This window comes from Vidua chalybeata, chromosome 5 (genome assembly GCF_026979565.1).
Source record: "Vidua chalybeata isolate OUT-0048 chromosome 5, bVidCha1 merged haplotype, whole genome shotgun sequence".
NCBI lineage: Eukaryota > Metazoa > Chordata > Aves > Passeriformes > Viduidae > Vidua > Vidua chalybeata.
Genome location: NC_071534.1, coordinates 57,000,455 through 57,027,577, shown reverse-complemented (window position 1 = coordinate 57,027,577; position 27,123 = coordinate 57,000,455). Strand labels below are relative to the sequence as shown.

At 38.5% G+C, this 27,123-nt stretch overlaps 1 protein-coding gene and 1 long non-coding RNA gene across 4 annotated transcripts in view; both read right to left on the bottom strand.

The window, feature by feature from the left end:
* The window catches only part of CERK (ceramide kinase), a 44,214-nt gene extending 27,810 nt beyond the window's left edge, over positions 1–16,404 (bottom strand). The window contains exons 1-5 of one of the 3 annotated variants that reach the window (XM_053943136.1): positions 15,747–16,404; positions 5,448–5,561; positions 4,187–4,309; positions 2,092–2,217; positions 1,516–1,579 (exon numbers count right to left, since the gene is read on the bottom strand). In XM_053943136.1, the coding sequence (XP_053799111.1) occupies positions 1,516–1,579; positions 2,092–2,217; positions 4,187–4,309; positions 5,448–5,561; positions 15,747–15,885 (566 nt within the window). In that variant the 5' untranslated portion in view covers positions 15,886–16,404. Of the gene's footprint in view, positions 1–1,515; positions 1,580–2,091; positions 2,218–4,186; positions 4,310–5,447; positions 5,562–13,674; positions 13,751–14,491; positions 14,553–15,746 lie in introns of those variants that run through there. The other 2 variants (XM_053943137.1, XM_053943138.1) reach the window with 2 other exon arrangements.
* Positions 16,405–17,145: 741 nt separating this feature from the next.
* LOC128788222 (uncharacterized) lies at positions 17,146–27,008 on the bottom strand. The gene is made up of 6 exons (XR_008430991.1): positions 26,825–27,008; positions 26,273–26,420; positions 22,530–22,703; positions 20,277–20,517; positions 18,771–18,830; positions 17,146–17,443 (listed from the first exon to the last, which is right to left on the bottom strand). It is a non-coding gene; the product is annotated as an uncharacterized LOC128788222 (long non-coding RNA).
* Positions 27,009–27,123: the final 115 nt, after the last annotated feature.

Genomic DNA, 27,123 nt, shown 5'->3' with positions numbered 1-27,123 from the left:
AGGAAAGTCAAACCTGAAGAAACACACATTTATGTGGTTCAACCATTTTTAAAATTTTCCAGATAACCACTTAATCTGTTATTTAAAAAGTAGTTTTAATTCAGGAAGTCCTTCCTAACATCACTGTTGACCACAGAAAAAGAGTTGTACATGATGGACAAAAGTTAGGTTTGGAAAGACAGGCTACAGATCCCAAACAAATTGCCATCCAGGCCCAGCTCAGGAACAGAAGAATCCTAAGAGTCTAAAAAGATGCAGTTCTCTGGCCTATCGTTCATCTTGGAATGTTAGAGAGACTAAAAAAAAAAAAAAAAAAACCAAAAAAAACCCAAAAAACCCAAAAAACCCCCAAAAAAACCAAAACAAAGAAAAAAAAAGCAAAGTAAAAAAAATTCTACAATACAAGACTTTGAACCTGCCAAAACCACTTCAGATATTACCACAATTGGTCACTGCCACTTGCTGTAAAAAAATTTCACCAACCATCATTACACTTATTTCAAATGAAAAGGAAAAATAACAACTAATTAGGTTTTTCTAGGATCAATGTTTTCCTTCCTTGAACTTCTGAAAAATTAAGAAAAATCACAGCATAGACAAAACCGTTTATTTGAAGGCAAGTCATTTCAAAGCAGGTGAAGTCTGGGAACTCAGCCTATGAATGTCATTTCTTACTCAAACCAGTTCCCAACAACATGCCCTTACTCAACAAAGACAATGAAAATAGCAAGTACTTCAGCAAACGTACTGTGAAAAGACTCAATGTGTTTATGTGTTTTCTTTTTGCAAATTACCAGCTTAAACGTACCTGTCAGGCACAAAATACAACTTTAAAATACTGTAGGTATGAGAGTTTATCTGCATACATTTTCATGTTTCTTCAGACTTGTAACTTGTTTCATGTCATGAACAGGAAACTGAAATTACTAGCATTTTTATTAAAATATTCTGCTTCTACAGCAGACTTAATAATGGAACACAAGATCATCATTCAGTCAGGCCTTCTTTTAAAGCAGTAACTTCAAAACAGAAGAAATGCAAATAAAGCGAAACGATGTAGCCACTATTGAACAGTCATATATAGCAAGAGGAGCCGCCTGAAATATTTCTGAACAGTCCATGTTTTTACACACAGGCCGAATGCTACTGGTGCAGTGTTCTGAACTTATGTATGTCAAGACCATAAAACATTTCTGGGTAGCTTTTGAGCTATAATAGAATGCTCAACTGAGCAGAATTAATTTTACATTCATCTTTTGAACAGAAATCTCACACAAATATTGTTATACTATGCTTGAATATATTGTGTTGAACTAATTTACTAAAACAGTTTACTTTTCTTTTTATATTCCTAAATGTGGATCTCCTACAAAAATGAACATGCCCCAAGACTTTCAGTTGTTGCAATACATGTATTAGTAATGAAGGCTACCCTTTTAAATTAGAGATAAGAACAGACCAATTACATAATATATTGGCTCAAAAATAATAAAAAAGGCAAGTAAAGTTACTTACCCATCATATTTATAAATATTAACTTCAAATAAGTTGTCCTTAGCATGGTTAGCGTGTTCGGTTACTGTGAAGAAATAAACACATTAAAATTTATTATTAAAAACTACTATAAAGCTGTATATAATATAGAATTATAAAAATAATTAATAACGATGATTCTATTACCAATATGACTATAAAACAGCCTGTCCATAAGATGTGTCTCAAAAGATGTTTGCCAGGGAAAGAATTAAAGGAGACATACACCGTACATACAGAAAAAAATATTTCAGTAAAAATTGTGTAAATGATCAATTAGATTTAACAGTGAAACTGAAAAAGAGAAGAAAGGCAGCATCTTTTATTTAGAGCTCAAATAGCGCAGGAGCACAAGAAGTTTTACTTTAGTAAGCAGGAAGCTGATAGAAGGTTGCTATTTATCTGGCTACCTATGCTTTATTTAGAAAACATTCTCCTCTGCCTTCTTTCATTTCCCTAATAAGAAAAGGTAACTAACAGAAAGAACTTCAGCTACTCAGGATTGTTTTAAAGAGTTCATATTGTGTTTACTAAGAAATTAAAGTACTCATTACTCACTAACAACATCAGTGGATATAGAAGCCAGACTGAAGAGTGGAGCAACTTTCTGTTCATAAATCCTCTTCCCTTGTCTTTTTCCTCCATAGGGATTAATATACACAAGCAGCTGCTTTGGTCTAGACTCTGCAGTAAGGAAAGCCATAGTATACTGCTTTTGTACACATCAAAAAATTAATTAAGCCATACAGAACCAAACCTATTAACATCAAAGCAAACACAGCATAATAGACCTGTAACTCTTTAACAAAGAGCTATAAGAGCCTGCTACATCTGCTCTCTTTATTATACTGGTATCAACAGTATTGAACAAATTGCTAATAAGACAGCAGATGAAATTCAGAATTATTTCTTTTGACTCCCTAGCTCACATTGTTACTTGTCATTCTTGCAGTACCTTCCCACTACTCAAGTTACTATAATTACATGACTATTACAGGCACAGAAGACGAAAAGGGCAGCAATAGCAAAGCCACTTGTAAGTGAAGCATACATAAAAATACTTTTACATAAATTTATTTAAGCTTTCTTCTTTCTTTAATAATATTTAAGGAAATCCATTTCCTTTCTGTGATCAAGTCACACTAAGAATGCCTCACAAAACTACATGCTGCACAGCAAATGCTTGTCCTACATTGTTAGTTGCCCTAAAGTGTTACCCCTTCCCCCCTCCAAAAGCATCTTTGATACTGCTAGCTCAAATTTGTCCAAACGGTTATAGATTTATACTAGTAGTGTCAATTAAAACAATTATTACACCTCTGTATTAACAGAGATACAAAACACTAATGCTTGCTGCACCTAGATCTCCTTTTTTATGGAACAGACAAAAACGTTAACATCTGTACTTCCTCAAATGGCATTCTGGATTTTTAGCTTAAAAGGAAAAAATATCAGACTTATTGCGTCAGCACAGTTTTACAACAAATCCACCCAGTCTAGACAGACTGAGTGGTTTAAATCTGCTGTACACTCAAAGCACTATTCACCCCATCTGAGAACATATTCCCTTTGCTGAAGGAATTTGTTACTAATAAAATGAACAACTTCATTCAAATGAATTGACTGCTCAGGCCACAGTTCTCACAGGTGTACAAACCCCATTTTTTTGAGAAAGAGAGATGTACCTTTTGTAATGTATATAAAACAAAAATATTAAAAATGCTTTCAATGCCTGTTGAGACCAGTTTTTCTAAAATACTCATTTTTATTCTGTAAGCCTTAAGTATTTGCTTAAGTCCCACTGTAGGTGTACTTGTATCCAATCCCCTTCTGCAGCTCTGTATCTCAGAAGGGCCTCAGACCTACACTGTAGGGAGCTCATCCCTAGTCCTGTCTCCAGCTCCAACTGTTCTGCTCCAGCCTCCCTGGATGGATCCAATTACTATATCTCACCTGGACTGTAAATTGGACCTGTATCTATCCCCATCCCTGCTTTGCCCAGTCTGCTCAGGTACAGTGGGACCCTGGTCAGCAAGGCACTGCCTCTGCTATGATCACCCTTGACCTCCTTTCTGTCACTCACTCTGCTCCTGCTGCTTCCTGACATCTATCAAGGTATCTCTTTCAGGAATAACTCCTTCAAAATTACTTTTAACCTCCCATGAAGAAGATGTCCAAGAGTCTCAGCAATGATTAATGGGAACTCTTACTACATAAGATACATTTTGTTGATGACAGAGTCTGGAAAGGTGAAACACACCCATAAATCTTCCAATTGCTACAGTCCTTGACCTCAAATTTCTAGAGTACCTTAAATCCCTGAGCTTACATCTGCCCATTACTTCTTCCAAAGCTACAGTCATTTAAAACCTCTGCTAAGCTTCCAATGTGTCTCTATTTTGTGAAAATAATTTATATCTGGGCAAAATTGTATGACCAACAATCCTGACTGATTAAAGCACTCAGTACAACTTAGTGAATATGTAAGATACAGTAGTGATAAGGAATCGCTTCAACTCTTGGCTCCCTCAATTTTTGAGCATAAGCTGCTCTTAAGAGTTCAAAAAATCAGATATATTAAAATAACATTGATTGATTGATGTACAAGCCTACAAAATGATGGTGCAAATGTTCATAGTTTATTCAAACTTACTCTGCATTTCAAGTAATTCCTTCAGTGCCTGTGTCCACTGATTACATAAGTGCTCATCTACACTCCAAAACGTCACGTCACTGCACCGCCAGCGGTGATTTCGGGCTTTCTTCACATAATACACTATTTAAATTAAAAAAAAAAAAAAGACAACAAAAAACAAAACCATAATGAGATGGTTCTGTGAAACGAAAAATGCACTTCAGAAAGATCTCCAAAATACTGACCTGTAATTAACCTCTACTACACACTTCTACAAATGACAGAAGCATTCAGAGTATGACCAGCACATTTGTAGAGTCCAAATGAAAACACTTGCTAACAAGCAGACACCTGCCATGTCTCATCAACTTATTATAGACATACTTGTGAACAAAGTTCACATATTATTTGTATCAAACTCTGCAATATCTACATAAAAAGCCACAAGCTTAAGAAGATAAGCCATACTGACATCAACGACCGTGTAACCTCATCCTATAAAGCTGAAATTTGAGAAAAAAACATTTTGTTATGGATTAAGACCTCATACCTACACTTCATATACAGTATCTCAAATCATTCTTACTGGAGGAGTAAAGGTGAGGAAAATACTCTACAACATCAAATTCTGGCATGACATCTTTTTAGCACAGAAGTCATCGCACTTTTCCAAAACCAGACACTTATTCCTGGCACCTTGTTTTAAGAATGTAGTCAATAATGCAAAGTAACTTTCATGCATACATCCTGATGGCTAGGAGTAATCAAAAACACTGAGGATTCATTCTTTCAGCCTCTCTCGATTTTCTAGTCAAGAAGTAGAAAGCAGTTGTCCTGCAGCAGAGTCATTCAACAACAAAAAGACACAAGGGTGAACACTCAGACATTAGTTTGAACTTCATTAAAAATAACTATACACAGCATGTGATCTTAAAGGAAGAGTTTTATTTTCCACATAAGGGTCTTTAAATATAAACAAACAGATTTTTGGAGGAGTTTCTTTTGTTTGTTTTTTGTGGGACTTTTGTTAGGGTTAATTTCAGTTTGGGATTTTGGTGGGGTGTTTTTTTGGGGGGGTGTCTTTTTTGGTGTTTTTTTGTTGTTGGTTTTGTTTAGTTGGATTTTTTTGTTTTTTTGGATGGTTGCTTTTTGGAGGTGGAGTTTTTTAAAACACATTATTTCTGTTAAAAAAAACCCAAAAACTTTGACAATTCCATTGGGTCTGCCTTAAACTACCTTCACAGAATAACAAGCACAAGCACCCAGAGACTTGCCTTACCTGTGAAAGCATGTAGCTTTGCCATTTTTTGCCATCTACCAATGTTACGTTGTTTCTTGTTAAACTCAGTTTCTTCTACAGCAATGATCTCGGAGATTGGTACAGAACAGTTTTCTGTATGAACACAAGATCTTACATGTCAGAAACTTCAAATATCACCTGAATGATTATTTTTATACCTAAAACGATACAGACATATGATTAGAGCAGTTGCTCAATAAGCACAATCAAGAGCATAACTAGAAATTTTCTGAATATTTTAAATTTTCTTTTCTCTTTAGTCAAAGCACATAATCCATAACCACCTACAAACTACTCAAAACAGTATTTTAAATGTCTATGATTTCTCAGAAAATAAGGTATTTCATGTATAAAAATATTTTTGCATGAAGTCAAAATTCAGCAACATTGATTTCAGAGTAATTAAACTGCCCCTTCTATGAGGCCTAGTCTAGATACTTCACAGTGAATAGCACAAGCTATTTCAAGGAATGTGCAACTAAATTTAGTACACAGACTACAAAGGCTGTTTGTTAGTCTCAAGTAAGTATCTGGCTTATGAAAGAAGGGCATTCATATGAATTCTTAAGATTTTAAATCCCACTAAGGTTTTAAAGTTTAGTATCTCTTAAGAAGAGAATTCTAGATGTTATGTTTATGTACTGTGAAATATTTTCCTCGTATCAACTTCAAAACTACTGTTTTTCAGAATTAAAGGCCTCTTGTTCCCAGACTATGAAATAATTTCCTCAACCTCATTCTCTTTTCTCCTATAGTTCCTAAACTACAGGAGACTTCTTAATGCCTGTCAAATTGAAGACTTTTGTCTCATTTTCATTACTGATTTCAACACTGCTCTGTTCTTACTTTATCTCAAAAAAATGAAACTTAAAATGCATGCTTTATATTTATGTACAAGCAAGTGCACTCTGTATACATACCCATGTATAAAAGATTTATAGTTATAATAATATAGTCTCATGTAAATTATCTCTTATATAGTAAGAATTATAACATACTTGCTTCTCTCACATATACAAAGGGAGTGTGTCATGGTTTGACACTGGCGCAATGCCAGCATCCCCATGAAAATGCACCTTCCCTAAATAAATGCTGTGAGATGTTATCAGGGACAGAGCAGAGCAGGCCCAAGCTTAATAACAAAGGAAAAAAACTTTATTAAACTACTACTAATACAGAAAACACATAAACTAAATCCAGGATGAAGACCTTTTAAAACCACCCCTCCTCTTCCCAATTCTAAAAACACCTAGCCATGAAACATCACCCGGGATTCTTGATCAAATTACCACCCTTCAGGTAATCTATGCTTAAACTATCAAGGGAGAGAGAAGTCTCTCTTGCACCACAGGCCCCCCAGGAAACACAGCTGCCCCCCTGTGTTTCCCTGTCACACATGGCAACCGCCCGGAAGAAAAATCTGCCAGTGTGACACTCTCCTTTCCATGTCACAGTGCTCTCACCACCATGCATGGACAGACTGCTCATAGGGCTCTTTTAAGGATGCTTTGCCACGGACCTAAAGATATAACAGTTCAGTTTCTCATCCTGGGACTACAGTCCCCCCCATTTTCCCCTGGGGCCGAGGGGTCTAAAAACAGGACTCATCTTCTTCCCAAAGACAGAGGGTATCACCATTCCCTCTTCAACTCTCTTCGTTTCTCGTTATTCTTGTGCTGTTCGAAGCTGAAACAGGTCTCCCTGGGTCACCACTGCATCCCTTTAAAATGCAGTCTCTATTGCAGGAGATTTTGGTTCAGTCCATGGCTAACAAGAAGAGTCCAGCTAAAAGGTACTTCATCATCTCCTCCTACCTAAATATTTCTTCTTCTAACATCTCAGGTCCCGGACTATCTCTCTTCTACTACAAATCAAGGAGGAGTAATACTTTTAAAAAAAGCCCTCATTTCCTGGAAAGGGTTAAAAGTTCAGACTCCCTGGACGGCCGATATCTCAGTCCGGCGTTCCGCCTCCCACGCTGGGCATTTCCCCCCCCCTTCTCCTTCTCCTCTGCCGGCAGATTTCCAGGTGCCGCCAGGCTCTCTGTCTCTTTCCCTCTTGGCGGGGGGGGGGGGCAAAGGCATCTCTACTTCTCTCCACCCTTCCGTCCACAGGAGCTGGCTCAGTTCCAGACCTTCAGCCCCCTCGGCCTACCTGGACAAGGCCGCGTGGCTTCCCCTCCCCCACCCAGCCTAAGGCTGGGCAGGGGAGAGTCTGCACTCTCTGACGACTGGAACTAAAAGAGAGAGTTCTCCTGGGAGTTCTTGCTTTTAACCCCCTGTGTTCTCAGAGGCGTGTCCATACTTTCACTGGTCACTCCAGGTGCCAATATCTAAACCTGACCACTGATTGGTTTGACCCAACTTCCTGGAAAAAAAAATTCACTTCCATGTCAAACCACGACAGAGTGATATCAAGATATTGAGATATTTGACACATAAAATACAGACAATAATACCATTGTTACTGAGGTTTATTCTACATCTCATTTTCCTCACTATTTTGCAGTGGTACAATGGTAGTGGTGAGGAATGTAAAATGAGTGAAAAGTTTCCCTGACCTCTTCACAGTGATGACTGCAATCCATTTGCCATGAATTCACTTTTATTATTTTTTCCCATCCTATTTAATTGGTTTAGTCGATATCATCACATGTATTGACAATTTGTGGACTACTCACTCAAGGTATTTGACGTGATTTATACTCATTTTGATTCAAAAGAAATGTAGCCTTCAAACTTTACTCTGAGGTCATTTAGGAATATGGCTGTATTTGAATGTTTCAACTTAAAAACTAATTTCACAGCTTATAATAATTGCATTTACTATACTCAAGGCACGACAGGGAAGTGTAGCAGCCACATAATGTTGTTATAAAGATCCAAGAGCAGAGATAAACTCTAAGATGTATGACACTGTATGCACTTACTGTACATACACACATGTAAGACTATACCTAGTACTAGACACTAACAGTTATTTCGTTTTCCTAACAGATACAAGATCTGCTAAGGGATCTCAAAATGATTAACCTATACATTTATCCAAGGAAAAAGAAATACAGAACAGAGATGGAACAATAAAGGAAAGGAAGAACATCCTTTAATCTTTCTTTCCCAAAACTGCTTTTACTTATTTTTCTACTGGCTCTGCCACTGATCCATATGTCAAAATATGAAAGAAAGTTTGTTGCATCTATGAAGATTGCACTTAAATGGTAATTTATTTTGTTACTCCTCAAAGATATGCTATAAAACTTAGAAACTACATTTAGATCAAAATTTAAATGACAGTGCTCTAAATAACATTTTTTGAAATAGTTGTACATAGTGCATACTTATTAGCATGTGTGCTGGGAGCAGCAACTGAAGTAATTGTCTTATTAGGCATTTTTTATATAATAAAGTTGTCCAACTGTACAGATAGCTAATCGATTTTAAAGTACTTCCAAATCTGTATCACTGAAAGCATTTCTTTGGAGTATATACTTCAGCACACATTACACAGCTTCTATTAACCTTGAAACCACTTATAAGCTCTCCTAATTCTGTGCTCCCCCTCTGACAATTGCATGACTGTTTTGATTTTCCAGCAAATCTTCAAAGATATGGCAAAAAAAACCAAAAAGTAAATATTTTTGGTTTATATGTATATTTTTTTTATCTTATGGCTCCAGAGTTACAAATCTGAAAAACAGATTCCTGAAAAGTGGAAGGGGAAAAAAACAAAAGTGAGGAACAGATCTTCCATCTGCAAATCTTTGGCTTTGGTGAAAGTCTGAAGAGTTTCTGTTCTGGGAATATCAACTCTGCTGATTACACCCCTCAGTACTTCATAGCACCATAAAAGCACCAAGCAAATCCACTGTCCTGACAGCATACTCCAATCTTAGGGCAGTCAAAAATCACACACTACTGAACCCAGTAACTGCAGATGGCCAGAAAGATGCAAAGCTGTCTCAAATAACATATGTTATTCGTAACATTCCCTACTGCTTGTAACAACAAATTCTAATGTGCTTGAATAGAACTCAAGAATTTTTATCAGTCCAAATACTTCTATCACTATTTGACTTAGTGCTACACAGAATATTGTTTAATCACATTGCAAACCAACTACTTAGTCCCACCCCTCCCCCTTTTCCCCAGAAGGAGGAAGCTTTCAATGTGAAGCAGAGACCTTCAGTATAAGCACAACAGTCCTGTTCCTATGAACACAATGCTCTCATCTGCCATTTAGTCACCAAAACCTGCCCCACAAAAAATAGTACTAACCCAGCCTCTCTTGAAGCTTCACATACGTACTAATTATAGTCCTTTCCCACAGCTACTTTAGTAGCATTTACCCTATTATCAAGTAGCATGAGACATTTATTTCACTGACATAGCATAAAGGTGTTCACTCAAAGGCCTTCACCTTTATGTTTCTCCCAAAACATGGAAAATCTTATTGCCACATTAACAAAACAAACATACACCAAAAAAAGTTGCTTACACCAGTACTACAAGATCAACATTAATGAAAAAAGGTTGAAATATGGGCTCAGAAAATATCAAAGAAAGAACTTTACTTGGCTCAGTCCAATCTATTCAACCAAGTAGCACACAACAGCTTCTAGACAAAATTTTCACCATGGTCAATGGTTAGCATATTAGAGACAAAGAGATGACCATCCAGAGAAGGTGGATGAAAGGACATGGCAAAAAAAAAAAAAAGTAAAAAGTTAAAAAGCCAAACAAAACACACAGTAAACAGGTGACAGTCTTCTCAGCACTGTGGCTGTGCCAGTCATTGCTCATTCTAGGTCACAGTGCTCTTAATCTTAATATTCTTCCTAAAAACAAACTGATAAATTGGCAGAACACTGAATTAGATGTACATGACTTTTCCCACATTAAGCAAGTGGGAGAGAGGAAAAAAAAAAAAAAAAACAAACCCACAGAAACAAAACCAAGGTAAGCATATTAACAGTGGGCTTCTTTGTGCAAAATGCAGCCAGTATTTGGGAAGTGTGTTTTTCTATGTTAAGAAAAGATTTTTGGTGTGTCATTGCTGTCTGCCACTCCCACAAAACACTTCCTGAGTTTATGAGCACTCACTCAGAACTCCAGTCAAGACTTGTTCATTCATCACTGCAAGCTTCGTATCCTACAGACCAAACTTCCCCCTCACAAATATTTTAGCCCAAACCAACCTAGACACATGCACAAGCACAAAAACATTGCTGATCACAGCATTTGGTTTATTCTTAAAATTCAGCTGGGGCCCACGGATGCAGTGGCATTTAGAATTAATTTAAACTACTAGCATATTCTCATGATTAAAAATATCAACAAGTAAAAAGCTGGGATATAGGTTATAAAGAAAAATTGTATTTTCAGTCACTTTGAAAACTAACTTGCTGTTAGAGCCCACGTAAAGGGTCAAGCTTTCAAGTTTAAGATTTGCCTTCACCTAAAAGCAAGAGGAGTACTTTCTATCAGAAGGTACATGGTGCTATACCAATCATGCACTATAGAAAGCTGTGTTTAATAAACAATGGAGTAAGAGAAGTTAGGATATAGAGCAGAACTACTGACAATTCACATCCTAAAGAAGGGGGAAGGAAAAAAGGTATCACAATTGATTTAAATCCTGTGGAGGAGTCACAAACATCCAAAGACCATGATTTCACCATGCACAGCCATGTATAAGGAAATTTCCTTCTTTTGTTTTAAAGTAAATCTTAAGTACTTTGTAAACCAACAGACCAGTTTCTACTATGACCACACAGCTACTTCACATCACATGAATCTGAATCAAAGCACAGCAATTTGAACTTGGGTCAACTTGAATATTTAAATCATACTATTGAATGTCTTCCCATTGTTTCTTCTGCATTTCCAAATAAAATCTTTCCTGTTCAACTATGAATACTTCAATGATAAAGCAGGGAGTAAGATGCACTCATTCACCTTAAGGGGGGGGAAACAACCCAGCAAAAAGGTGTATGCTAAAGAACATGTATTGTTTAATGGAGTGTGCAACTCTATTTGCATAATGTATCTTCCAGAAGACAACACATTCCAAGGAGGCAATGCCTGCTGCAGCAATTGCTCCCCACATTCTACCTGTGTAATGGAGTTGTGGCATTGCCTATAGAGAATCATGGCTCACATTTCTGCACACGCCCACTGCCAGATGGGAATGACTGATGACAAATGACCTTGACCAAGGATGTGCCAACACTCTGCAAGCATCAGGTCCTGGACAGACCTTGTTGGCAAGCTGGCCCACCCTCTGTTAAGTACCCTGTTTATCAAACTGAGCTTTCTTTAGAATCCACCAGAATGACAGTAGCGTTGTGAACACTAGTACTGAGGCTTCCTCAGGCGGTTGTTTTGGAAAGGACACATGGAAGAGAATTCTGAAATACAAAGGCTAAAAAAAAGCACACACCATAAGTCAATGCACAGAGATGAGGGTCTAGTTTGGTCATCACCTTCATGTTTGTACTTTGGAAAAAAAAAATCCTAGAAAAATGACAGGAGAATCTCATTCTGCATCAGTACCAGGCACAATAAAACCTTAGCCAATGCTTCTGAAACACCTCTAAGTATATACGTACAATATACACTCTGCTATGAATTTGGTACAAAAAGTTTTATCATGCGTTACTTGAGAAAAACCTGACTGTGCCATCAACGTGAGGGAAATAATAAAACAATTTAGCTGACCAGCTTTGCATATGCTATTTATGATTAATGACTGAATCCCATTGAAAAATGTAGCAAGGTTGAAAAATAATGTTCATCAGAAAAATTTAAGATGAAGGCATCCCTAGGAGAAAAGGATGCATAGCTGAAAGTAACAGAGAAACACACAAAAATTTACAGGTAAAAGTTTTCCATATAAGTTCAAACATGTCTAACCATCAAAGAACAGGAAACAGGAACCTGATTACGTTGAAGAGAGAACTTGAAACTATGATGTTGTTAAACAAAGTCTAACAGTAGGAAATTGTATTTCAGACTTTAAAAATACACCATGACTTGAACAAACATTTGATGGTTTGTTCTTGTTGGTAGCTTCCAAATAGCAGCATTAAAAAGAATTCTCCTGAATTAATACTACTTCTGCATTTTGACAGAATAGGATTTAAATATATAAATACATACATGTATGCATATAAATATCACTGTACAGAGATGAGAAAACAGAAGACTCTCCCCGTACTCTCTAAAACTGTACTTTCCTGGACAACAGGACAAAGTCTGTGTTGTTTCCCATCTGTTCCTGATTTTGGATGCAACAGGGAAAGGTAAACATTTCAACACTTCTACAATACATCTAGCTATAGCTCTAGTTCTGTACATGTCAAAGTTTGAAAACCTTGAAAAAACATACACCAAACAATTTTTATTTATATACCTAAATTCAAGACAGCAATAAATGCTCTGAAAATAAGTAGCCTGACTTTTTACAGTTTAAAGACAACTGCTTCACTGTAATAGCTACCTACTAAACAAGAAATGTAGCACTTTTACACTGCATAATTTAGTCTGTATTTAGACACAATGTAGTCATGTAGTCAAAGCTAAATGGCAGAAAGATACCAATCTTGGTCAAGCAACTCTTCTGAAATTATATGCTTCTAACTAACCACCTTCCATATTATTAAGTTTATTTATATATTGTCATGTATGCTGCTCATATTTCCAAAATAATTGTAGAGAACATGAATCATCACAGGTCTTAAAAAGAGCTTGGAGACAACAGAGCAGCAATAATACAAAACTGTGATGAAATTAAAGCTCGAGTGCAGGGAACATATGAATTAACGAGCGTGTTAAGAAGAGAAGGAACATTATCTATTGTACTGATCCCTACATAAATTATACCTGTGCCTCCAGAACGCTTAGGCATTTCTTTTTCTTCTATTTTCTCTTACAATTTCACATCATGTTTTCCAAAATATTGTCAATATCTGTGCTACAAGACAGTGGCTGCACTCTGTAACCACACTTGCCTCTCAAGGCATCTCCAGCTGGGTACTACTCCAGAAACTGCCTCATATATAACTCTAATTTACTGTGTCCCACTCTCCTTCCACCACTTCCAGAAATCTGACATTGGGAATATGCTTCAGAGCAGGTGCATACACCGTTTGGTCTACCAGGAGCAAGTCAAGAAAACTTACAACTTAAAAAGTAGTAAAAATTCACACCTGCAAGCAGCTGCAAACTTTAGTGTGCTCATGAGAAAGCTGTGTGTGAATCTGTGGCACTCATGCTTGGTCTAAAGGAATCCATCAGACAGGAGAATGGCACTCCCCTTGAACTTGCTCTAGGCAACACATCAGTCTCCTAGTGACTCTGCAAAGGCATTTTTAGAAGAATTTTACACAATTCAACCAAATTATCTCCCAAGTAAGGGCTATGTTACTTAGTGGGAGCAATTATCCCAAAAAGTCTTGAAACTTCCTATTTTAAATTTAAGATCCAGGTACCTTTACCTAGACTAATTTTATTTCATTTTGAAAAGTACACAGCCTATTTTTCACAACAATGTTTTAAGTTCAGCAGAATTAAACAATCAATTTGTCATTTAAGTCTAAAGTTCCTTTAACTGAGAAAAGTTCAGGAATATTAGATTATTTTTTCATCAGTACTGTTGATAAACACTAGATTATGTCAAACTACTTGCACAATAGCAAGGGAAGGATAACAAACTCTATTTTTATATTATGAATAAGAACGGCTGTACTTAAAACATAACCAAATCTCAGTTATGTAAACTGTCACACCAAATTCTTGCAATTCTTGAGTTCTCTTTCTCCTTTTTCCCTCACCTTCTTGAAAAAAGCCTCAGGCCAATAAGATATTATGATAAAATCTGAAAAATATTTAACAAAGCTATATGGTAAGAATGGAAGAAGTATTTAACTATTTAAGTTTGGGGACTTGTCAGGGATTAGAAACATCTCTATTCAAACCTTCCTCAGATGAAACTTATAGTCAGCCTTTCTATTATTAGTGACTCACTGTCTCAGATCCTGCAACCTCTAAAATGGGGATGACAGCAGTTTTCAACTCTACAGCAGCTGCTGTGAAAAAAGGACATTACACATTTTCAAAAGTTCATATGCCATGTTAATAGGGCTACATTAACAATGAGAACAATTACTATATAAAACCACCAAAGTCAAAGACTTTGACTGAAAAGATACCTCTCAAAAGTACAGTAGAAAGTTTGATATGCAAACATCCTCACAAATTAATCTGATTTTTTTCAAGTATTTTCATCAGTGATTTCTCAGACTGGCAGTTTTGTATATTTACATTATGCTAACTGCACAAAAGGGGAACTATAGAAATCTTTGTTACCACATTGCAAACTAGTAGCCTATATTAAATATTTCCAAACCAGTAAATCTCAAAAGTTAAACTTTCTTTGTAAATTTTCCACTAAGCCCCTGAGAAAGCTAAGAGTTTTTTAAAAAGCTCAAAAAAACCCCAACCCAAACAACAAAAGTAGTCATTGCCTGAGACACTGCCTCAGTATGAAAGTGTTTTTAACCACAAGTCTTGTTGCAACTGAAAAAAACAAAACTGCTTTTAAGGTTTTATAAGTCTTTTATGTACTGGTACGATGACTTAAAATACATTACAAACTACACGCTTCTCTGTACTCGCGGCGCTAAGAAACAATGGGGTTCAGCTAACAAATCTGTGTTTCGCCCGGCCAGCTGCGGGGACAGGTGTCCCCCGTGCCATCAGCGGCACGCTCGGCACAGGCGCTCGGCCGGGCTGCTCCGCCACACGCGGGACGCGCTGCGCTCGCTCGCAGGGGCTGCGGCTCAGCGAGAGCAGCTCTCGGCTTTGTTTCGGAAGGCACAGCCCGATCAGCGCTCGGCACAGCCGGCGGCTGCCGAGCACCGTCCCGCCTGCATCTCCCCGCTCCGAGAGCCCTGCCCGGCCCCGCGTGGGATCGGGCCACCCTCCGCCCGTCGGACTCTGAACCCCGGAGGCGCCGCACAGGCGCCCGAGGGCAGGAAGCGCTCACGCAGACGGAGCTCTCCGGATGCTCAACGAGCCCCGCGCGCGGAGACGCCGCCGCGGGCGCCGGGGCTGCGCTGGCCGCAAGCTACCCCCGCCGGCACCCGCGCCGCGGCACCGGGGACGCTGCGGACGCCGCGGACGCCCTTCCCCCGCCGCCGAGGGCAGGCGCCTCTCGGGCGGCCCCGGCCCGCCCCAGGCCGCGGCAGGTGCGCCCCGGCCCCCGCCCCGCCCCACTCACCGCCGGCGCGGCGCGGCGGGCGGGGGTCGCGCCAGGCCAGCCGCCCCCGCTCCTCGTCTAAGGTGACCTCCCAGGAGCGCCGCCCCAGCCCCAGCGAGGACACGAGCCGGGGCCGGCGGCCGCCGGGGAGCCGCTCCATGGCCGCCGAGAGCCCGGCCCGCCGCAGCCGCTACCGCATGGCCCGGCGGAGCGGGCGGGCGCCGCGGGGCGAACCCAGCAGCTCCTAACGGCGCCCCCGGCCCGCCGCTACCCCGGCTGGCCCGGGCGGGGCGGGCCCGGCGTCAGCGCTACGCCAGCGCTGCGGGGCGGGGCCGCGGCTCCCGGATCGGGGCCGGGGCCGGGGCGAGAGGGATCGCATTGTCTTCTCGGCCCGCGGCAGAGACTCGCCCGGCCCAAGCCCCCCAGCTCCGGGCAGAGACACCAGGGCTGGCACCGTAACGGGTTTGGATTGCTTTTATGCGGGACGACGAAGCCCCTATGTCAGTGACGATGGATTCTTCCCTTTTTCCCTTTAGACCGTGAAAGTGCAATGAGTACATAGAAATGTCTGGTGATACAAACCTCTCCATCTAACTTCACCTCCGTTTACATAAAAATGTTTTGGGTCTGCCTTAAATATAGAGAGAGTAATTCACTATAATTGAGGTCTTAATTCTTTGCTGCCTTCCCTCCTTGGTGTTGCTGAAGTGTGTAACCATCAGCATCCTACCAAAATACAGGCCAGACAGAGCAGCAGCACCCACCTCCAACCTTCCTCCAAATCTGAGTGCTTCCTACAGACTTTAGTAGAAAACGTCTCCAGTCTTGTTCTTACCTGGGTCCAGCCCAGGGCCAGCACTCCAGCTGGCTTTGCTCAGGCTGAAAAAGCTTCTGCACTTCAGCTCTGCTCTGAACCTTATAATATACGCACATTTCACTTACATTTTACAAGAGGAAATGACTTTACACATTTACAAGGGTGAATGGAGCAAGGGGGAATAACCTTAAATTGAAAGAGGGTAGGTTTAGATTAGATGTTAGGAAGAAATTCCTTACTGTGGGGATGGTGAGACAATGTAACAGGTTGCCCAGAGAAGCTGTGGATGCCCCATTCCTGGAAGTATTCAAGGCCAGGTTGGATGGGGCACTGAATAACCCCATCTAGTGAAAGGTGTCCCTGCCCATGACAGGGGGGTTGGAAATAGATGATCTTTAAGGTCCCGTCCAACCTATTCCATTCTGTGATTCTATGATTTCATCTTCTGAAAACAAATGAGCTAGGCACTGTCATCCAAGTTACGTGTGAAGATAGTCTTCCTGTACAACAAATACTAGTTGTCATCTATCACAGTCTTAGTCTTTCCTCTGGCCTTAAAAGACATGATATTACCTTTATCAGTGAACAAACCTAGGTATGCCCCACTTCCACAATTTAAAGGAATACTTTGTTAGTTGTTTTGTTCTTCACATTTTTTAATCTGTCTCTCCACAAACACATGTAGAGCTCTTTATATTAAGACTTAAAGTTTATTGCAAAAATCCATTGTGAACAATATTCTGCCAAGTGCAGTTCTGAACAGTCATTAATATCTCATTGGTTCATTGTATTTTGCCACCTATGTCATCTCTTATCATCCATCTTGCACTTGGGTGGTGTTGTGGGTTGACCCTGTTTGGATGCCAGGCATTCACAAAAAGCCTATTGCTCCTCTCTGTAGCTGGAAATGGAGAGAAAATGTAACAAAGTGTTCATGACTGAGATAAGGACATAGAGAGATCACTCACCAAATACTGTCACAGGCAAAACATTCAAATTAGAGACAATAATTGAATTTATTACTAAGAAGATTAGAGCAGGATAATGCGAAATAAATTAAGACCTTAAAAATACTGTGCTCCACCCCTCCCTCCTTCCCAGTTCTACCTCCTTCCCCTGCAGAGGCAGGGAAATGGGGCATGGGGGTTACTCACTCAGTCCATCACACAATGCTTCTGCCACTGCAGGGAGAGGAGTCTTTCCCCTGCTCCAACATGGCCTCCCTCCCACAGGAGGCTTTTACTGTTGAACGCTTCAGACACGCTCAAAAATTGAATGGATCACTAATACAAAGCTGTTATCTTAAAAATACTACAAAGAGGTACTTATTTATCATTTCTCCAGTGGGCAAAGTAGATTTAATCTTTTATAGCCTACAGTCACAGAATCAATATTCTTATACTGTGATCCATGTTAGCTGAAGAAATAAAAAGTTCATTCTTTTTACCATTCCTGCCTATGATGGTTTCCTTTTATTCTTATTAATTTGAAAAATCCTTTTTTTTTTTTTTTTTTACTTAAGGCTAAAGTCTTGAACTGTAAAATACAGAACTGATTAAATATTCTCTGGTCTGTTAGAAGCCTACTAAAGTGTACTAGCACCACTAGCAGGAATGGCATCCACATTTCTTACTTGTTTAGATAAGAAGAAGCCACTTCTTTCTTCTTTGCACACTGTTTAGTGTTTTGTTCACAGAATGACAGAATGGATAGGATTGGAAGGGATGATAGTGGTCATCTGGTTCAACCTTCCTACTCAGTCAGGGCCATCCTAGAGCACATTGCACAGAATTGCACCAAGATGGTTCTTGAAAATCTCTGGTGAGGGGGGCTCCACAACCTCTCTGGGCAACCTGTTCCAGTCCATGGTCAGCTTGACAGTAAAGAAGTTCTTCCTCATGTTAAGGTGGAACTTCTTTGCATAAGTTTCTGGCTGTTGTCTCTTGTCCTATTGCTTGGCATCACTGAGCAGAGCCTGGCTCCATCTTCTTGACACCTTCCCTTCAGATACTTATATACATCAATGAAGTCTGCTCTTATTCTTGTCTTCTCCAGACTGAAAAGTCCTTCCTCAGCCTTTCCTCATAAGAGAGATTTTCCAGTCCCTTAATCATCCTTGTTGCCCTCCACTTGGCCTGCTCCAGGAGCAACATGTTTCTCTTGTGTTGAGGAGCCCAAGATTTGGGATAATTCATGCTGCCACAGGGATGTCTTGTAGGAATTCTTACCTTTGCTTTGTTGAGTCTGCTCTGGTACTCTCTGGTAGATCCCTGAATGTGCATCTGTCTCTAAAAGTAAAGGTCAAATTTGAGCCAACACATTTTAATTTTCAATCTGTTTTATTACTTTATGTTTTTCTTCCCTGATTGTAACAGAGAAATAATTTCTAAAGGACGACGGATTTAGTAGACTAAAGCACACACATCAATTATTGTTTTACTACTTATTACCTAAGCCTGTAATTACCACTGAGGGGACATTACCGTCGATGCAGTGATGCCAGTAAATTGCAGGATTTATTGCCTTGGTGGTAAAGATATCCCATCACAGGGCTACACCCTGAGAAATGGCATAGTTGTAAAAACACTGAACTTTATTCACAGGTCTAGAGAGGCCACAGGAAAGGTTGCAATTGTAGTTAACTTGGGAATAATAATACATTATGTAATGAGTACAATTCACAATGTCAAATGGGAAGAATGTAGGAAGGTAACACAACTTACAAAGTTTATTGCTATGATCCATTTACTACCTATCTAGAAAACAACACAGTGTTTAAAGCCAAATTTCTCTTCTTAGTGTCTGAGTTAAGAGTAGGTAATTCATCTCAAATGACACCAAGTTAAGTGGTGCAGCTGTTAGTCCTGAGGGAAGGGGTGCCATCCAGAGGGATCTTGACAGCCTTGAAGAGTGGGCCCTTTCAAACCTCAGTAAGTTCAACATGGAAAGGTGCAAGGTCCCACATCTGGGTCAGGGTAATCACCAATACGGGATGGGAAATGAAAGCATTGAGAGCAGCCCTGAGGAGAAGGATTTGGTGGTGCTGGTGGATGAAAAATTGAACATGACCTGGCAATGTGTTCTTGCAGCCCAGAATGCCAAATGTATCCTGGGCTAAATCAAAAGAAATGTGGCCAGCCTGCCTCACCCTGGAAGACATTTCTCCCCCTTTACTCTGCTCTTGTGAGACCCACCTGGAGTGGTGAGACACTGAAACAGATTGCTCAGAGTAGTTGGGGATGCTCCACCCCTAGAAGTGTTTTAGGCCAAGTTGGATGGGGCTTTGAGCATCCTGATGAAGTGGAAGGTGTCCCTGCCCATAGCAGGAAATCATTCTATGACTCTGAGATCTCTATAAAAAGTACTTAACTCCAGGAACTCTGTTATACTGAACAGTATCATTACATGATAATGCAGGCAGTCAATTAAGGAACTCTTCTAAGCAGGTACATCTATTTAATCAACAGCAGCACAGACATATTCTTCAGCATGACCTGCATTACCAAAATATTGATTTAAATCATTACAAACTCCAGCTATCATTCTTCTAAATCTCTTGCATGTGTGTTTCTTCATTAGGATCCTGCAACTAATTTATTTTCCATAGTGAAAATCAAGCATGCCCTTGTATTATTTTGGCACAGGTAAAAAGTACTGTGCATCCAATCTTATCTGAGGGCGTGAGTCTAAAGTGAAAAAGATCTTAACTACAGTGAAAGTTGGATAATGCTCACATAAATATGCTGAAGAACAAAGAAGAATCATATTCCACCATAATTGGCCACTCTACTCAGTTATGTGTTGGAATTCTAGAGGGAATCACAGATTTGTGGCAGGAGCTCTGAAAAAACACAGCTAGTCACAGACATGTGAGGGAGCCCTTCAGCTGCTATGCCCAGTGGTTCCAGGGAGATGGTTGCAGGCACAAGGACTCCTCCATGTCCCAAGGAATGTCTGCAATTATGCTCAGTCCTGCTGAAGGAAGAGAAGGAAGTTCAACATCAGTGAAGTTGTTGCTAATATTGTTCCTTGAATATGTATGTGAGAGTCAGCTGTGGTCTTGTCCAAATGAGAACTAGTGCAGAAGTGAAACATTAATCTCATTGCTCAAGAATTTAAAACTGGAACCAAAATCAGTAAGGATTTTACTTTTTCATATATTTTTTTTTACTGCCCACAAGTAACTATGAGGTGTTTATTTTCTTCCAAAGAAAAATACCCCAAGAAAGTTTTTAGAAGGCTGCTTGGGAGTAATAAAAAATTTTTATCTCAGTTCATGTCAGGCAAATTGAAGTACTTACACATAAATCAAATTCTATTCTCAATTATACACATAAGTCACATTAGAACAGTGTAGATACACCTAGAGGTCAAATTTGGCAATTGAAATACTTTTGGAAAATGAAAACTAGCTGACAAAGATAATAAAACAGAGGAAAATAATTCATTTTAAATATCAAAATCCTGACTAATATTCTAATTCCTTTTGTACTTATCAGCAAACAAAGACTAAAGCATGAGTTCTGCATTTCTGCTGATGGAAAGAATGACATCACCTTCTCTAGAAAAATACCTGAGCTATTTTAAAGCTCTTCCATACTTTTATCATAAAAGTTTAAATTGCATTTATTGTTGGAAATGATGTGGAAAAAAAAAGAGCAATTTTAAAGGCTTGTTAAAAAGGATGATTGCAGCCCTTTATTCACTTGAGCCAAAAGGTAATTGAGAGAAAGTTGTTGATATACAGCAGGATGTGGGAAGAGATCCAGAAGGTACTTTGTTTTCTTACAAAGGGAAATGTTACATGCTGTTCCTGAAACATGGAAATTTACAGAATCCTTCCTTTCTTTCAAAGCTCCAATCTCCCTGTATATTCTCTGTATAAACTGCCTATCAGTGTGAGAAATACTAAATATTATTTGTTTCAAGCTGCTGTAGCTGTGGCTCCCACCTACAGATATACACAGAAATATTGATTTGTGTTTCTTTGTTAAGTTCTTTATTTCTATTTTAATTATTAGTGTCAACCAAAGTCCCAGAGGAGATGTAAGACCGCCCCCTCCCCCTCAACTTACTGCATCCTTTTAAAAAACAATGACATCTAAAGGTCCCTATCTGCCAGAATGATGATGTTCTTTGTCAGTGTCAGACCAGCCTTCCAGTACCTAGAGGAGTCCTACGAGAAGGCTGGGGAGGGACTTTTTACAGTGGCATGGAGTGATATGAATATAGGGAATGGTTTTAAACTGAAAAATGCTAGGTTTAGATTGGATACTAGGAAGAAATTCTCTACTGTGAGGGTGGTGAGCCACTGGCATGGGTTGCCCAGAGAAGCTATGAATGTCTCCTCCCTGGAAGTGTTCAAGGCCAGGTTGGATGGGGCCCTGAGCAACCTGGTCTAGTGAAAGGTGTCTCTGCCCAAGGCAGAGGGGTTGGAATGAGATATTTGAGGTCCCTTCTAACCCAAATCACTCTATGGTTCTGTCAGTCTATGAAAAAAAAAGACACATCAAAAAGTTTCTCTCTTCTGTCCACCCCTCAACTGTATAGTAAGAATCTATTTTTCTCTACAAGGTATGCTTTGCTGATACTTCCAGTCCCTCAAAACCAGTCCCATGCAGACCTTGCCTGGAGCATGTCCAGGTGCTTTTTTACAGGACCATGTGTAGGGACCAGTTCTCGAGAAGAGCTCTAAGAAGCTATAACTCTGGGCAGGCAGATAATTTTTTATAGTTCTGATATTGAAGTATTATCAAAGTATGTATCATGTAGCAACCTCCCTTGTATATACTAACTTTTATACATTCTGAGTATAAAAACAGTAGGATTTTTTTTATGGTTTGTAACTGCCTAAAGGGTTTTTTACACTATTACAGAGCATGTGTGTGCCACCAGCATGACACAATTGACAAATTTCAAGTGTGGGCTCCAATCTATGCAATAAAACAGCTTCAGGATGAAAGTATTGTTAACATTAAAATTCCTACCATCATCGAAGCAACAATTTTTCTCCCAGCTCATTTTTAGACCTCTAAGTGGAGCCATCTTAACTGGATCTTTTATTCTCAGAGTACTTCTCAAATTGCTTTGCTTCAGCAGGCAGGGTTCTAATCCATATCAGGGCTCTTCAAACTTGCACCAGGCAGCATGCCATTCATAAACTAAAAAATAAAGGAAAATTATTCTTACACTTAAGATGGAGAAACTTATTTTTACGCCGCTTTTAGAAGAACACACTGTGAAACTACTAATTAACACTGCAAGTAAAATAATAGGAAAGAACAGGGGAGAAAAAAAATCACACAGACTTTGGAGGCAGTAGAAACAGCCCCTTTCCAAAGAGGATATAAACCAAGCCAGTTTCTATTTATCTGAAGCAGAAAAGAAAAATCTGGGGAGTATATTTATAAGACTTAAAATAACCAACTAGTGAAATATTTTTAAATAAAATGATTTCACAATGAAAAATATTATATACTTCCTTCAGTTCTGGATAGCCTCATTAACAACACAGGAACTAAATTTCTATTTAGTTCTATTTAGTATACAGATAATCAGATTATCAACACTAGCAAATAAGCACTGCCCCATTATTTATTGTGACACTTCAGACCAAATATTACCTAAGATATCCTTAGTTGGACTAATTAGTCTAGCAGATAAAACCAGATAAACTATCTAGTACTTAGGCAACCATGGAAGCATCTCTGTAGGCACCACCCATGATCTTACTATAGTAATATATAAATACTATATAAATACCCATGATCATCTTACTATGATAAAATAAAATAAAAATAAAATTAAAAAAAACATATGAACAGCAATGTCATCCATGACAATCAAATCAATTATTCATTTCAAAGTATTAGTGGAAATATCTGTAGCTTCCCAATGTTAATAAATTAAAAAACAAAAACAAAAACAAACAAAAACAAACACCAAAGACATCAGAATGTTTATGCAAAGAATCTACATTCTTAAAAAAAGTTCTTGATTCTATATAGGTGCCAGGATTAAAAATTGACCTGATACAGACTGAATCAGATGAAACATAAACCTAATTCATATTATTATGTTAAATAATTTTCATTTTTTCCTTATCACCAAGGAAATGACACTGATGTATTATTTATAACTAAAGCTGCAATCATTCCTGTGAACATAGGTAGATTGAGCTCACTCAGGAGCTAGTGAAATGCCTAATGACCAGTTACCAAAAAATCCTCCTACTTCCTATTTGACATTTGGAAGGTTCTTCAACACTTTCATCAATTTTTCTCCTTTTGAACTTATCACCTATCAAATATACTATGAAACACAAACATTCACACCAGCCTTCTTGGAAGACATTTTGACTGATATTCACAGGCTCGTGTGTCTTTCATTCTGTCTACATGACCGTGTATAGTTGGTTAAAGGTGGATCTTGAATTCCATCTTCTTACAGGAGCAGGAGAGGTTCTAAGACACAGAGACTATTTACAAGACAGCAGAGTTACTATATGAGGAGGAAGGATGCTCAGAAGGGCAAAGACATTTGACTAAACTAAAAATATTTCATGGATTAAGCTCTTTCTTGTGAATACTGTCATTTTAAAATGGAATAGCACAGAGTTAACTTTGCTGAAAGTCCACTCTGAAAAATTATTTATAATCACAATTTATATTTTCATATTTTCATTTAAATTATTCCACCATTTTGATTTCATCAGGAAAAAGCAAACCTACACAATACCTTTAGGAGAACAAAGTTATTCAGAAAAGATAGGAGTCTAAGAAATAAAAAATAATATTTATTTTCTCCATCTTATTAGTTTTGGGACACAGTTTCATCAGTCGTGTTATTGATTCATTATATAATTGGAAAGTTCGCAGGTACACAAATTTATATTTTCGTAACTACCTACCTTTGTAAAGACAAAGATCCTGTTTGTAGATTCCTTCAGAGTTGCATTTTCAGATTTAAGGTAAATGAAGGAAGATTTTTTTTCTTTTAATAAGAGTGAATTTTCTCCTAGGCACAAGTTTAGCTAATTCATGTGATTTAATTAACAACATTGCTTTCTGTGGTTAGTCCAATATTTTAAAAATACAATATAAACCTAAAGTAAATGCTTAGAAATGTAGGTGAAATTTTCTTTTTCAGACCAAGGTTCTGAATGGTAAGATAAAAGATGGATTGAAGCAGTTTGTCTGAATAGAGTAATTTTCACTCTGATTGTTTTTCAGATTGCTATTGTAGTGGAGATGATGACAGCTGGTATGAAGTTGTCTGAATCAGTGATACTAGAATGCAAATACATGCCAATACTTTGCATAAAATCCACAAAGCAGAGTTATTTATGCATATGCCTTTTGACATCTCAGCATGCATGTTGACTTGAATTGACATACTCTCTTTTTGATTTTCTGGTATTATATTTAAATGGAAAGCTAAAAGCAGAAGACACAGTAAAATAGAGGCACAGTAAAAAAGACGGCAATGCTGAAGAAAGAGGTCCAGCTCATAACTGAAGTTAAATATTTTTTTCTAGTAAACAAATATATTTAAGGAACTTTGCTGTACCCAACTTCATAGTTGATCAAAGGGATGACAGTAATTTTGGGGATAGTTATGAGTGTACTGAAAAGAAAATTCAAAGACTGAACAGTAACGTAATACACATTTATAAGCTGTTTGTCTTACCAGGTGGCAATGGCTAACTAATTTGGAGCACACCATTTAATGGGAAACATATTTAGAGATGATTAGTCTACATATCATTTGAAATGCAATTTATACAAATTGTAGCTTTTGATGAAAGTTATATAGTTTTTAAAAGATTGCACAGGGTTTTAGTCAATCAGCTAATTTAGTCAGAACTATGAATCAGATTTCAGTGCAATGCTTTGAAAAATCAATCACCTCAAAACTATCTCCAGACAGTGTCATGTGAACTATTTTGCAAAAATCATGACTCTGAAAGACACAATTTTAAATCATTATGGATGAGAAATGACAATTAGGAGTAATCAATGTTTCAAAAAAGAACCTTGAGTGCAAAGGAATGATTCGAACCAATTGCTTTTATGGTTGTAGCTATAAATGGTGGTAAAAAAGATTATATTCTTAATGGCAGATTCTTTGTCTTGATTAGAAAAGAAAATGCAATAATGAGACTTGAACTAATAAAACATTTGTACTAGATTTAGCTGTAAAAAACTTCCTCCTCTGTCACAGTAGGATGGGCATGAGCCCATAAAGGGACAGAACAGCGACTATAATAGAAACCAGGGAAGTAGTAATGAATTAAAATAAATATTCAGTCTAATTAAACTTGTACAACATTTAATTCCTCTTGCATTTTTTTTTTTTTTTTTACAAAGTTATGAGGCTGTGACTAGAATTCTTAGGACAGAAGCTAATGTAATGCTATACGTGTCTTTCACACCCAGTGATCCCTGGCTACTGAGAAAGCATGTGTGACTTACTGCCTGTACCATATGGTTAATAATCTCAACATCACAAATCGTTCTGGTCTTGCATGGAAGCATTATGAACACTGTGGGATAGAACATGAAGTGGGGAGAGAGAAATGGAGAAGTGTGCTACAGATCGCCTCAGTAAAAACCAGAAATGCAGCTCTAGACTTACAGAAGCTGATAGTACCCAACAACAAACAGGATAAGCAGAAGGAGATAAACCCCCACACCTTCCCTTTTTAACCAGCACAAACCCCTGTACTCACGATGCAGTGTTTCAGAAGACAGACAATGAATGCTTCATGTGGCTGATTAGAGAAACATGCATAGCAGTGGCAACAGCAACACAGCATGAGGTTGGGTTAAAACAGACAAACTGCTCCTACTTTTTTGAATCAATGACAATGTGGCTCTCTAGAAACGATCAGACAAAAAGCAACACAAGTAAAGACAAAACTGAAGAAAGATGTTAATTCCTTTCATTCTCTAATGATGCTGCAAAACATGTAGCTATGGGTGCACGTGTGCATGTACAGCCAGATGGAAAAACATTTACCTCAACCTCCAAATTCACTGGACAATAATGATGTTAACACCTAAAAATCCTAAAAGTTTCTCCTTTCTGTGTTCAACTCTCTAGTAATCTACTTAGCTGTTCAGAGAGTGTGATATGTGAGAATAAATCATTCTTTCTTCCCAGAAAGTGAGATACAGCCTAATGAGTGTTAGTGTTGTCTCCTAAATTACTTTTGAAGGTATGAATTATGGAAAGGCATAAACATATGTGGATAAAGCAGACTTAAAATGCAAGTCCTCACCCTCACTTCCTATACCTCTTCCACTTCCTGGACAGACACCAAAACTCTGAATTTGGATCCAAGCCATGGAAACCTTTGGATTTCTAATCTCTTCTGACATTGTTCACAACTTCAGGTTTTTTCAGATTTTTTTGGTTTTATTTAGCACATACTTGGGAGCTGAACCCAGCTGTGATCCAGCTGCCTAAAGCAAAGAGCCCAATGCTAACTGAGAGGTCTCTGGATAGCCAAGATGCCTGTCTGGAACAGGCAGATTATGACACAAGGTCTCAGAAAAGACCCACATGCTCTGTAGCAGT